This window comes from Galeopterus variegatus, unplaced genomic scaffold (genome assembly GCF_000696425.1).
Source record: "Galeopterus variegatus unplaced genomic scaffold, G_variegatus-3.0.2 Scaffold4788, whole genome shotgun sequence".
NCBI classification, from domain to species: domain Eukaryota; kingdom Metazoa; phylum Chordata; class Mammalia; order Dermoptera; family Cynocephalidae; genus Galeopterus; species Galeopterus variegatus.
The window spans coordinates 143,835-157,095 of NW_007730899.1; the positions used below are offsets into that span (position 1 = coordinate 143,835).

At 50.4% G+C, this 13,261-nt stretch overlaps 1 protein-coding gene across 1 annotated transcript in view; it reads right to left on the minus strand.

The window, feature by feature from the left end:
* The window catches only part of DGKD (diacylglycerol kinase, delta 130kDa), a 35,553-nt gene extending 26,983 nt beyond the window's left edge, over positions 1 to 8,570 (minus strand). The window contains exons 1-6 of the mRNA XM_008588363.1: positions 8,097 to 8,570; positions 6,990 to 7,096; positions 6,468 to 6,593; positions 5,537 to 5,639; positions 4,709 to 4,871; positions 1,368 to 1,476 (exon numbers count right to left, since the gene is read on the minus strand). Coding sequence (XP_008586585.1) covers positions 1,368 to 1,476; positions 4,709 to 4,871; positions 5,537 to 5,639; positions 6,468 to 6,593; positions 6,990 to 7,096; positions 8,097 to 8,214 — 726 coding nt within the window. The 5' untranslated portion in view covers positions 8,215 to 8,570. The remainder of the gene's footprint in view (positions 1 to 1,367; positions 1,477 to 4,708; positions 4,872 to 5,536; positions 5,640 to 6,467; positions 6,594 to 6,989; positions 7,097 to 8,096) is intronic.
* Positions 8,571 to 13,261: the final 4,691 nt, after the last annotated feature.

Genomic DNA, 13,261 nt, shown 5'->3' on the forward strand with positions numbered 1-13,261 from the left:
AAAACAATCCATACGTATTAGTGTTAGAATTTTTTATTGATAAGTCTTGTATTTTTTTCTGATTTATATTTTGCCTAAGATAAATAATTTTAAGTAGCAATTAGAATGGCAACCTGAATAAAAGTAGATTTTAAAAAGTAGTATGCTTTAGGTCCCAGGATTATGATTGTAATTGAAAATAAAATTCGGCCGGCCCGGTGGCGCACTGCTACAGTGCGCCGCTTGGGAAGCGCGGCGGCGCTCCCGCCGAGGGTTCGGATCCCACATACAGACTGGCCGCTCACTGGCTGAGCGAGGTGTGGGAGCAACACCGAGGGTTGCGATCCCGGTCTGGTACGGGCGCGACACTGAGGGTTGCGATCCCGGTCTGGTACGGGCGCGACACTGAGGGTTGGGATCCGTGGCCGGACATGAAAAAAGACAAAAAGAAAAAAAAAAAAAAAGCTATCACACAGATCTTCACTTATTGGTGTAGAGTGGAAGGTATCCACACATACTGTTGATTTTTTTTTTCCTTTTTGTCTTTCTTCGTGACCGGCAACGGATCGCAACCCTCAGTGTCGCGCCCATACCGGACCGGGACCGGCAACGGAATCGCAACCCTCGGTGTTGCTCCCGCACCTTGCTCAGCCAGTGAGCGGCCGGTCTGTATGTGGGATCCGAACCCTCGGCGGGAGCGCCGCCGCGCTTCCCAAGCGGCGCACTGTAGCAGTGCGCCACCAGGCCGGCCCAACTGTTGATTTTTAAAACACTAACAGAACAGCATGGGTAACTTGAGTCCATTTAAATTAAAACTGCATTATACATTACAATATATGTATTTTGATGGAGAGAAGTCTGAAATATAGTCACTAAAGTATTAGCCATGGCTAATTACCTGACGAAGGGGTGGCTAAGAGTGAAAACTCAATGAATATAATGAACACTTTTTAAAATATACGATCAGGGAAATCTATTTTTATTTTAATACAAAAATCTAGGTTCAATGAATCATAACTGACTTGAGAAGCCCCCTCCTCACAAGCAAGAGGCATCAGGCAATCAATCACATCACTACCCAGGAAAGAGCTGGCAGGGGCACAGGAGGGACGACAGCCCCAGCCAGACTTGCTTCCTCAGCTAGGAGTTTGTGGACTTCTGTTTCTGTAGCTGCCTTTACTACCAACTGTGAAATTCCAATCCATACGTCACAGCTGGTTCCCCTGGTCCTCCAACGCCATCGGGCTGCCCCCTCTCCTCTGCTCTCCTCCTTGCCACGACCTGCACAACCTCCAATGTCTGGTCCCACCAGAGAACAGACGCTCCGAGATCAGGAGCTGACCTGGGCACCCCTCTCCCCTGGGCTGGTCTCCCTCCCATCCAGGTACCTGTTTGTGAAGGTTGAGGCTGTCGATTTCAGAGAGGACCCAGCCAACACTGCCATCCCCACCACAAACCAGAATCCGAAACGTGTCAAACTTCTGGAATAACCGTAAGCTGCAGAGAAAACAGTCAGTGTAATGACGTGCATTCTATAGGACAAATGATTGGCTTGTCCAGCCTGGGCCAAAGGAGCCACCTGCTCCTCATGGCTGCTTGTGCATCAGCGGTCGAGCCCAGGTGTGCAAGGCTCTGCCACGTGGCATTGGCTGTCTGCATGGCCCCTCCACTCATGGCCCATTGTGTCAAGGTGGATGACAGCAGCACTAGGGCCCAGCCAACCCCTCCAACCAGGGCCACAGTCCACCCAGGCATGAGATAACTCAGCCCTGGTAAGCTGCTGGATCTTTGGCAGATGAAGCAGACTCAACAGTGCACCAACAACATCTCATCTCGCTCAGATGCCAGCTCCTGCCCAGGTGCACGGGCACAGACTTCCACAGCCCAGGCCACTGCCCACACGGCCCACCCTATGTCACTGTCCCTCAACTGCCCCATTCACACACTGCTCCTGCTGACCATTCCCACCATGTCCTCTGGGCAGCCTTGCACCCTCAGCTCCTACACCCACCCACCCTCCAGGCTGCACAGCCAGGTTTCTGCCTGGCACTCGCTCTGGTCACTCAGGAGCCCCAGACAGATCTGCTCAGCTTTACCTGTCCGTTCTGCAGCACCAATGCCCCAGGCCACCCAATCCTCCAGGAGACATGACCTACACCTCCTCCCCTCGTAACTCCTTCTCAGCCTCCTTCCTGGGCTCCTCCCAATCACCCTGCCCCTCCCAAGCAGTGTCCCCACTCGGACCGCCACTGCCACTGTCTGCTCACTCCTCACCTTCTTCCTGTGTGACCTTGTCCACATTCTGGCTTCAAGGACCACACAGGTGCTGATGACCTTGAATCAACACCCCCAGGTTGCTCCTGAAGCCCGACACCTGCACCTGTCCAGCAGAACGCACTGCCTCCAACAGGACACATCCCTCCTCAGAGAACAGCAGCACCACCAGCAAGCTCGCAGCCCAAACCCTCCCCCTCCCAGCCTGTGGCCCGGCCCAGCCCACTAAGCCACGGCTGAGTTCAGGCCACCATCGAGTCTGTAGAGTCCTACAGGAGCCTCCCGACCTACCTCGTGTCTCTCCAGACACCTCCCATTTGGGCTCCCAAGGAGATATTTCAGAAACATAAGTCTCATCAAGTGTCTCGCTTTAAGAGGTTGCCCCTCATTCAAAGGAAAAGGTCAGACCTCTCAGCCACCACCTGCAGCCCTCACTGACCTGCAGCTGCCCGCCTTTCTGCCCTGACACCTGCCGCTCCCGTGGCTCAGCCCAGTCCCCTTCCCCCCACCCCATGTCCTCTCCTGCCTTTGTCTCTGCACCTGTGGTGCCCTCTGCCCGGAGGGCCCCCTCCTCCCTCTCAGCTCTCCTCAGATTCTAGCCCAGCGGAGAGACTGAGACCCCAGTGTGATTTATACATCCCCTCTCTGGGTGCCAAAGAATCTTAAGTCGCCCCACCGAGCTGTCAGATTACCCCGCCGTGGGATCCTGACATCCACGTCCACACCCCCAGCTGCTGACCTTGTATGCCCCACCCAGAGCTCAGAGCCTGACCCAGAGTGGGGACTCAGAAGACAAGCAGAGGGCTGACAGGTTAGTTCAGTTGATCCGAGCATGGTGATAATACCACCAAGGGCCAGGGTTCAAACCAGCCAGCCGCCAAAAAAAAAAAAGACAACAAGTGGGGACGGGTGACGTGGCACTAAACTTGGGGTATGAACAGAGGAGAAGTTCTGAGCAACAAGGCTGCACCTGACCTTCAAGATCCGAGAGAAAGGGCCACATACATTCCTTAGAGGACACTGACATCCGTGAGGCCCCGGCTCTCTGGAGAAGAGGCACTAAGGACAGCTGGGAGGAGGAAGGTGGCAGCGGGGGCCTTGGTCCTGTGATGAGCTGTGTGAGATCAGGTGCTCCCAGAAGCAGCAAGTGGCTCCATTCACCCGTTACGCCTCTGGAGGCTTCGGAAGTTGTCTCATCTTACCGAGGGCTGCGTGCTTGCTAACACTACTAATTTACTATTTTCAAGTTCTGCTGTGTAGCCTCCCCTGCCCAGAGCCACTTCAAAGCACCCACCTGACATCCCTGATACCACGATGAATAACAACCCGAGCCTGCTCGGAGTATCATGACAAGGGATGTGTGATACCTCCACTTCCCCACTTTTTAACTAAACTTATTTGTCAACCTAGTGATGAACATGATCCTGCATCATTCAGATAAGAAGTCTACCTGCAGAAGTTCGGAGAGTGCTGCTTTTGAGGAAACACACTTGAGAGAAAATCCACACACGAGACACCAAAGGAGCAGCGCTCCAGGAATGAAGAGTAGCACGGCCCTCCCCAACCCGGGCACATCATCCAAGGACACGCAGCTAGTCAGGCCAGGCTCACATCGCAGCGGCATATGCTCCCAAAACAACACGTCCTTGATTCCTCCCCGCAAGATACACACCAGACGACAGGTTCCACAAGCACTGTCCCTACAAATATCCTGGAGATCTCCCTGAAACACTGGAGAGGCCTCACAGAGCTCCTATCTTGAATTAGCACTTCCAAATTAGTTCAAATGGCAAATTTTACAGAAGCAGCTTTCTACAAAACTATACGATGTACAAAACCAAAGAGAACCTGGCTCTCCAGCAAGCAGATGCAGAGTGTAATTCCTCTGCTGCATCTGGGCCCTCACAGGTCCCTGCCTCATGGCACCTGCAAGCTGAGGCTCTCGTGCCTCCCAGTAGGAAAAAGCTGCCTTCTGGCCTCACTGGAGAAAAGCATCTTCCTCACTACTAAGCAGCCGTCAAAAAGAATGAGGCCGATCTGGAACCACCAACATAAAACACACCCACACTGTCATATGCTGGCAGACATGGAAATCGACAACAGGTAGGACAGGGCCCGACTTTGTGTAAAAGCTGTTAAAGCTGGAAGCCTACGCACCTCTACTTTTTCTTGTCTGTCTTTCTGTTTTCGGCAGCTGGCTGGTCAGGGGATCCAAACTCTTGGCCTTGGTGTTATCAGCACCACACTCTACCCAAGTGAGCCACCAGCCAGCTGCACACACCCCTATACAGTAAGGGTGGGCACCTCTATGAGTACAATTTGGGGAGGCGGCAGTTCAAGAAGGACAACTTTCCTTTCTTAAAAATACCTGTATCTTTGGTCTTTGTTTAATAAGCACATACTTTCTACAAAATTTAAGAAACTCCAAGAAAGATACATTTTATAAGCTTCTTACCCAAGGTGTGGTCCTCCATTCATGAGGTCAAAGACCTGGGCAGGGTTCAGCAGCTGTTTGAATCTTCTGAGGAACTTCACACCCTGGTTGTCCCCACTTTTTGAATTGACGAAGACCAACAGTGGGCTTGTGCAAGACGGAGGACAGGTGGCCTTCCAGAAGCCTGGGTGTCAGAACAGAAGAAAATTTACAAGCCACAGAAGACACTGAGGGCACTGTTGATTGAATAAGCAGCAGCAGACACCCCAAGGGACACACACCTCACATGTGCACGCCCAGGAAGTCACAAGAGATTAGCGACCACAGTTCCTCACATGTAAGGAGCAGGCCCATCCCATCCGACTTCACGTTCATGAAGACTCTAAATTTCACCTCACTGCTTCTCGTCTTCTGCCCCAATCTGCTGGAGCTGATTTCCTCTGGGACACATACTCTGCCGTCCCCCCTCCCACCAGTACTTGTCAACACATATCACACGCGCCAGCCGGACACACGAGAGCAACCCCAAGCCAATGTGCCAGTGTCTGCCCCAGACAGAGACAGGCGCAGCCCCACGGCAGATGCAAAGGCCTTAGACTTGGCTTCCAACTGCACAGTCGATGGCCAACTGTGCCTGTCACCTTCACAAGCAGAGCTGGCCTCCAGCTTTGCATGTGTCTAATGGCAACTACTGGAAAACCGTGCACCAACACCGTGCCCCTGGGCTGTGCCTGGCCTCTCGCTGGCCACAGCTCACCAAGCTGTCTGACTGTAGAGCTGGAGAGGGGAGCACACACGGGGACGCAGGCATGCAGAGATGGCAGAGAATGGCATGCGCATGGCACCCACCGTCCGAGTCAATGCTGTTGAGGGCCGTGGGAGGGATGACTGACACCTTACACAGGCCGAGTGGGCACTTGGTCACTAAGGATTCTTTACATGACGTGTGAACCTGCAACAAGAGCCCATGTGTCACCAGGTGTCCCCACATCCTTCACATAACAAACATCCTTCACATAACAAACAAGCCACTGCAGGAGGTGGGTGCACTCAGAGCCAGCTGTCCCACTCCCGTCAACGTGCCCATGTCCTGGTTTTGCACTTGAAAAGGCATGACACAGAAATGCTGGAGGAGACCCAGTCATGGCTCACACCGTGTGGCCTAAAGTCCTGTTCCTGACCCTTCAGGCCCCTTTAGCCACCACTGACTTCGATTTCCAGGACCAGATTGGGCTCTGGAGGCAACGTGCCTTTGAGTGGCCACCTGTGCCAGGCTCCACTTGCCTCTCCTTGGGGACGCATCTCCCCCCACAGGCTGTGACTACGCCCAGAACTGGGTGAGAGGCTCCACAGGCTGCTGTCATCACTGAATGTGGCCCAGCACAAGCCTCTCAGAAGAGCCTCTAGAGCTTTCTGCTTCCATACCGCAGAAGCGGTCGCTGCCCTGCCACAACATGGCTGCATGCCGTATGACGCAGCTGTGACATCTGTTATGAAGACACATTTACATGCATCTAAAATGCAGGACTATATTCAAGAGAAACACACACTTAAAAAAAAAGTCAAGAATGAGAATGACCAGACAGAAAAGGGAAAGTCAGGTCACCAGACAGTCCAAAAAACAGACTCCCAGAACTGGAAAGGCCTTTGGGGTGAATTCACTCAGATTCAGGAGGATGAAGCCACAGCACGAGACATAAAGGTATGGGCCTGTGTGGCACCATGGAGAACGGCCTGTCTCCACCAAACCGCGGCAGGAGCGGGCAGGCAGCCCACTCACCATGGCCTTGCACCAGAGGCAGCGCCAGTCCTGCAGGCGCAGCACGCTGCCACAGGTCTTGTCACACACTGTGCACTTGGCGCTCACAGGCAGGTTTCCTTCCAGCCACTGGTGGGGCATGGCAATCTGCGAACCAAGCAGAGACGCATGCTAGGGATGTCCCCAGAGCTCAGGCTACCAGGCCAGGCAGGAGCTCTGGAGCAAAAACACTCATTGAGAACTCAGCCAAGATACTCTTCCCAAAACAAGCTCCTTCCCTGGTGGCAAGTGAGGGGCAGTGGGGGCAGGGCCTGTCAAGTGCCGTCTACACCACAGTTCCTGCCAGGGGCACAAAAAGACTCACAGGGATCAGGATAGAGCTTGGGGGTGCAGCAACCACATGGAACCCCCAAATACCATCCACAGCATGGCCAACTTATATGGAGTGGCAGGGGAGGGCAGAGAAGAGGTTCAGGACGAGGAGTGGCTGTGCAGGTCAGCAGCCCTGCTCAGAGCACCATGGCAGGGTCCCCTTGCACATACCCCATCCTCGTCCTCAATGATGTCCTTTCCGATCGAGGCCAGCGTGGTCCACTTGCAGTTATTGGTTGCGCGCACAGCACACCGTTTGTGGGCCTTAAATTTGCACACTGTAAGAGAAGGAACACGTGAACCTACAAGCTTCATGCTGAGCAGACATGCTGTGTGGACTGTCCTGTCTAGGAAAGCTGGGGAAGGAATAAACAGCACCTCCCACTCTGTGGGCTCTACTGTGAGCCGCCTTGAGGCTGATGACAGCAGAGCAGACAGAAGTGACACCAGACATCAGCTGCAGCCAGGACTCAGCAAACTCTTCCTAATGGGCCAGGGGGTGAACCCTACAGGTTTTGCAGGCTGCATATGTTGTCAGTCATTACTCAGCTCCGCCGCTGTGGCACAGAGGCAACCACAGACAATGCATGCGGCCTCTGACTTACGGTGGGCCGACTTGCAATTTTTCAACTTTATGAGGACTTTATCTGGACGTAACCCCACTATAAATGGAGAAGCACCTGTACTTTTTTATGGACAGTGAATTTCATATAATTTTCATGTCGCAAAATATTATTCTTTTGATTGTTTTCAACCATTTACAAGTGTGAAAGCCAGTCTTAAGCTCGCAAGCTGTGCAAAGCCAGGCAGCAGGCAGGGTCTGGCCACAAGCTATAGCTTGCACTCCCTACTCTAGCCCACTGTTCCTGCCCCAGGCTGGACACCCTTGCCCAAACACTGCAGCCTTGACCTCAAGGTCTGTAAGACATTTTCATTCCATGGTAGCCACAACCCAATTTACCAAGATAGGGGAGTGTAATTACAATGAGGCCAACAGGTATTTTTAAATGTCCTGCCCTCTGTGTTCCCTGTGCTTCCTCTTTGTTCCACCTCACTACCTCTTGCCTTCTTCTCACTGTGTTCAAGAACTATAAAAAATGATTATACTCTGCAGTAGGCAAAGAAACAAGAATAGAGTCATAGAAGTGAGTTTTTCGTTGACGGACTACACGGGTGGCTACGGCTTACTTATGGGGTCTGCATTTGGATTTCTAAGTCTTTACCAAGTAAAATCTCAGGCCAGCTTTCCCAACAAAATAACATGCTCGTCCTTCTTACCCTCACAGGACAGCCCGTGGGATGTGACCCCAGACAGGGCCTCCCGGCACACGTTGCAATAGGTCGGCCGCGCGTGGGAACAGGCGTACCAGTTGTGCATCCCTGAGAAATGGTCCATGCTGTACTGGGTAGGCTGAGAGAATGAAATAAAGATGGAGAGATAAGACGTCCCTCTGAAACACGAACAGGATTAAATAAAGCATCCAAGAGAGGAGTGGAGGAGGTTTATAAAGAACAGGGTCATAGTCTGACAGGTCTGCCAATGGGACGAGCAACAAGCCTTAGTTTTACGAGGAACGTGCTGAGAAGGTGAGCTCCAGAACGTGCAGATACCCAGATGGCAGGACGCTAGGGCGAGGGCAACAGAGGTAAAAACAGGCATCTGTAGAGGGATGCTTTTTCCTTTTTAACCTCAAAATGCTCCCTGTTCTGGATAGTCTTCAGTGCTGCAATCCAATCTTCCATCTCTTTTCTGTTATCAGCACACAAGATGAGCTTCCTACATGGAGTGATGACCTAGAGAAAGGACAAGAAACACGTTCAACACATCCATGGACAAGGGCAAGTGCCAACAGCTACGAAAAGTTTGAAGAGCTACGTCTGCGGGGGAGGCGTGCAAAGCTAAAAGCACACAGCCCTCTCATATATATAGTGAAAAGTTACCATTCTGTTCAGGATTCACACTGAACAGTACACAAAAATTGTTGTCACAAGTCACTAAAAATCAAGCACAATCTCAAACCAAAAAGACCATCAAATTTAGTTTACGTATTCATCACCAGTAACATAAGTACACGTTTACAACTACTTACTTAGACACAGTAATAAGCCCTAGGACATTTTTTAAAAAGGAGAAGAAAGCCCAGGAAAACGCAGTAGCTATTGCTCCAGAGAGCCCACAAACTGACGTCCAGCACGTGAGTGGTTTAGGGAAGTCTGGCCCAGTCACTGTAGAATAACAATGTGAGCATGTATCACACACAAATGTTCTTGTAAGACAGTAGAATAACAAGCAGCCACTACAGTCAGGGTCTGAACAACTTAACTGGAAATGAAGCCGTGAGCCTGGTAATACAGAACAAATGAAAATGATGTCCACAATATACAAAGAGTTTTTATAAACCAGTTGAAAAACTCTTCCTGACCAAAAAAAAAAAAAGGGTATGAACTTGCATTTCACAGAAGAAATACGAAATGGCTAATAATAAGCAAATGAAAAGCTGCTCAATCTCTGTAGTCATGAGGAAATGTTAATGAAAACAGCGATCTATTTTTCACCTGCTGAATCAGCAAAGTTTTAAAAGATAATCCAGTGTTGACAAAGGTGTGGGAGAAAAGGAGTTCTCACATATTGATAGGAGGGTAAGCAGGGTACAAAATTCCTAGAGAAAAACTTGACAAAGTCTATCAAAGTTTCAAAGGTCATGACCTTTTACTTAATTTTGTTTTATAATGATATAAAATATACATATAGTTCCAAAGTCAAATCTACAAAACAAGGTATATTCAGAAGTCTACCCTTTACATCTCTCCCCTCTATACTGGTTCCCATAAGTATCTTTAAAAAAAAAAGAAATATGTTTTACCCATCCATTTTTAAGATACTTGCAAACACATGTACATTTCTATATTCCCCCTTTTATAAACTGTAGCATGCCATAGACACTTTTCTTCACCCCTGCTTTTTTACTTAATTATATGTCCCAGCGATAACTCCTGAGCAACATACAGCTTCCAGAATTATTCTTTCTTTCAGCAGCACAGTACTCCACTGTTCAGAAGTCCAGTCTGTTCAACCACAGCCTTACAAAAGGAATTCTGTGTTTAAAATCCTTTGCTACTTCAAATAGAGCCACAGTGAACTGTGTCTTCCATATTTTTACTAGTGCTATCTCTGGGATAAATTCCTAGAAGTAGAATGCTCTGACAAAGAGTAAATGCAGATGCAATTTTGTTAGCTATTGCCAAATTCCCCTCCACAGGGGTTGTACTATTCTGTATTCCCACCAGCAGTGTTAGGAAAATGCCTGCTTCCCCATGCCATGGACTTGCCAATAAAATATGTTATTTAACTTGGATGTCGGCCCACCTTATAGCTTTAATTTACATTAAGATGACCCAATTTAGGAACAACCAACTTAAATTACTACATGATCATTCCCTGTACCAGCCAGCCTCCCCTCCCCCACCCTAAATAAATAAACAAACAAACAGATGGTCATGTTTCTGGCTCAGAAAATGCAGAAACCATGTGTTATAGATTCTCTCTCCAGTGATTAGTTTTCATTACAGAGTGGGGTGGGCAGAACTGGGTCTCCCATGCACGGCTCACTCACTATCACATACCCAGGTTTATTGGGATGGGCAAACTTAAGGGCAGGCTGGGGACAGAAAGCAGTAGAGTCAGGAGAGGTGAGGGAGAAGGAAAGACCAAGAAAACGGGAAGACTGGAGGAGCCATGCCTTCCTGAGGTCAGAGGGGGAGGTGACTGCTGCTCTCTGCACCTGCATCCCGCCATTGACAACGTCCATTGGCTCAGCAAACACTGGCCAAGTATCTGTTGCGGACCTGGCATTCAAAGAACATGACGGGCGAGGTTCCTACCCACACGGAACTCACACTGGGGAGACAGACAGACAACCACCACACATACTGGCCCGGGCCATGAAGGCAGCAAAGCGGAGCGTGTACGGGGGGCTGGTGGGTGCAGTCAGCAGTGGTCAGGGCTTCTGCCTGTGTATCAGTCACTGCCTGTCTCTAAAGTCTGAGCAAACATGCCCTCAACTGTTCACTCTGGGGTGAGTTTCAATATTTGAACACTTTTACCTGCATAATAAATACAGTAAGAGAAAGATAACGTACTTTACTTTGCATGACTCAGGAGTATGCAACAGGATATTTACAGATGAGAACCATGAGATTTTTTATGTCCCATTCTACTGTAGGTCTTATGTCTACTTCTCCCGTGACAACCTTTACAAGATGATGTGCCCACATTACTCCAGAATTCAGCTAGGCTGTTTGACAAAATGCACGTTTGGGCCCACCATCGTCTAAGCAGCTTGGGGGGGTGGGTTGGAACATGGGTACCAGGTACCAAGCACAACTGGGCAGCAAATTATAGACAAAACTGCTATGTTTAAAGAGAGCAAGTTAATGAAACAAATGATGAATGTCATCATTTCCTTAAGCAGTGAAAGTGTTTACATGGAATAAACACTGAGCAACAGATGAATGTCCAAGAACCCAGGGTTTGACTTTAAAAAAAAAAAAAACTCTTACTTGTGCTTGCTCCATTGTGAAGAAGCCTGAGACAGACATGGATCTGAACCCTGCCTGGCCACTAACTGTCTCTCTTCTGGAAAGGGGGGTGATAACGGCTCCCTGGCAGGGCTGTGGTGGGACTGAACGGGATCCAGCGTGCACAGAACCTGGCACGGGGTTTAGGCCCTGGCGTCTGAAGCCCTTGTCAGCTGTGGAACCTGGAGCAGGTGCTTTTCTGTCCTGCGCTTCCATTTCCCCATCTGAAAACAGGGGCTATTAGCAGCATGGTCGCATCCTAGTCTTGCTGTGAGGTGTAGGTTGGCAAGATCCCGCAAAGTACTAGGACAACACTTAAGCCTCCCGCCGTCACTGTCAGTCACCTCAGGCTCCAAGTCCTCCATCTTTGGGTATTATCTATTTGATATAACCAAGAGCCAGAGCCCCAAGTGGACATCGCCTTCCTTGGGACCACTTTGGTGTCAACAGTACACCTTCCCAAATCATGAGAATGGTTCCAGAAGAGTCCCACCAAGCAAAAATCAACCCCCCAGTTCTCACCAGTCAGGCCCTGCCACNGAAAGGGGGGTGATAACGGCTCCCTGGCAGGGCTGTGGTGGGACTGAACGGGATCCAGCGTACACAGAACCTGGCACGGGGTTTAGGCCCTGGCGTCTGAAGCCCTTGTCAGCTGTGGAACCTGGAGCAGGTGCTTTTCTGTCCCGCGCTTCCATTTCCCCATCTGAAAACAGGGGCTATTAGCAGCATGGTCGCATCCTAGTCTTGCTGTGAGGTGTAGGTTGGCAAGACCCCGCAAAGTACTAGGACAACACTTAAGCCTCCCGCCGTCACTGTCAGTCACCTCAGGCTCCAAGTCCTCCATCTTTGGGTATTATCTATTTGATATAACTAAGAGCCAGAGCCCCAAGTGGACATCGCCTTCCTTGGGACCACTTTGGTGTCAACAGTACACCTTCCCAAATCATGAGAATGGTCCCAGAAGAGTCCCACCAAGCAAAAATCAACCCCCCAGTTCTCACCAGTCAGGCCCTGCCACCTCTGGGACAGAATCCATATTTCTGACTGGTCACAACTGAGCCCTGCCTACCTATGCCAGTCCCCAGGTGCACGTGCATGACTGACTTGCCGGGCCCTGCCCCTGTCTCCAGTTCCCTGGAGCACCCCTCCTGGCAAGCTTCCAGATAGCACTCACAGCCCCAATTACCAGCCAGTGGGCATGGCATGGGAGCCCTGTTTTCTTGCACTGTCCCCGTGACACCAGCCTCAGCCCAACCCTTGGTAGGGGGAGGGTGGGTGTCTTCAGGGGGCTGAGTCTGAGAGACATTCTGGACAGCGCTTCCTGCTCAATCCCTTGGTTTGGAAGACAGTGTGGGCAGGAAGGACCTAGGCGAGGGGCCTGGGGCTGGAGGAGCCTCAGGCTACACCCTCCTGGCTGCTCACTGTGCAGGAAAAAGGCAGGACACAAGGGAGAGGCTCTCGGGAATACCGAGTGTCCCTTTGTTTGGACTGCAGCCAATACCACAGCTACCAGCCACCAAAGAATGGTGCAAAAAAGCCAGAACTATCTCCAAAATCTAGCCTTCACACAGAAAAGACTTAAGACCAAAAGATGCTCATATTTTTCAAGCAAATTTGCAAGGTAAGAAACAGCTCACATAACTAAATCAACTTCAAAGATAAATGCAAATGAAAAGTAGGGCAATAGGGCTGAGCCCATGGCGCACTCGGGAGAGTGTGGCGCTGGGAGTGTGGGAGCGCAGGAGCGCTCCCACTGCGGGTTCGGATCCTATATAGGGATGACCGGTGCGCTCACAGCGCTCATTGGCTGAGTGCGGTGTGGCCGGTCTCAAAAGAAGGACAAAAAAAAAAAAAAAAAAAAAAAA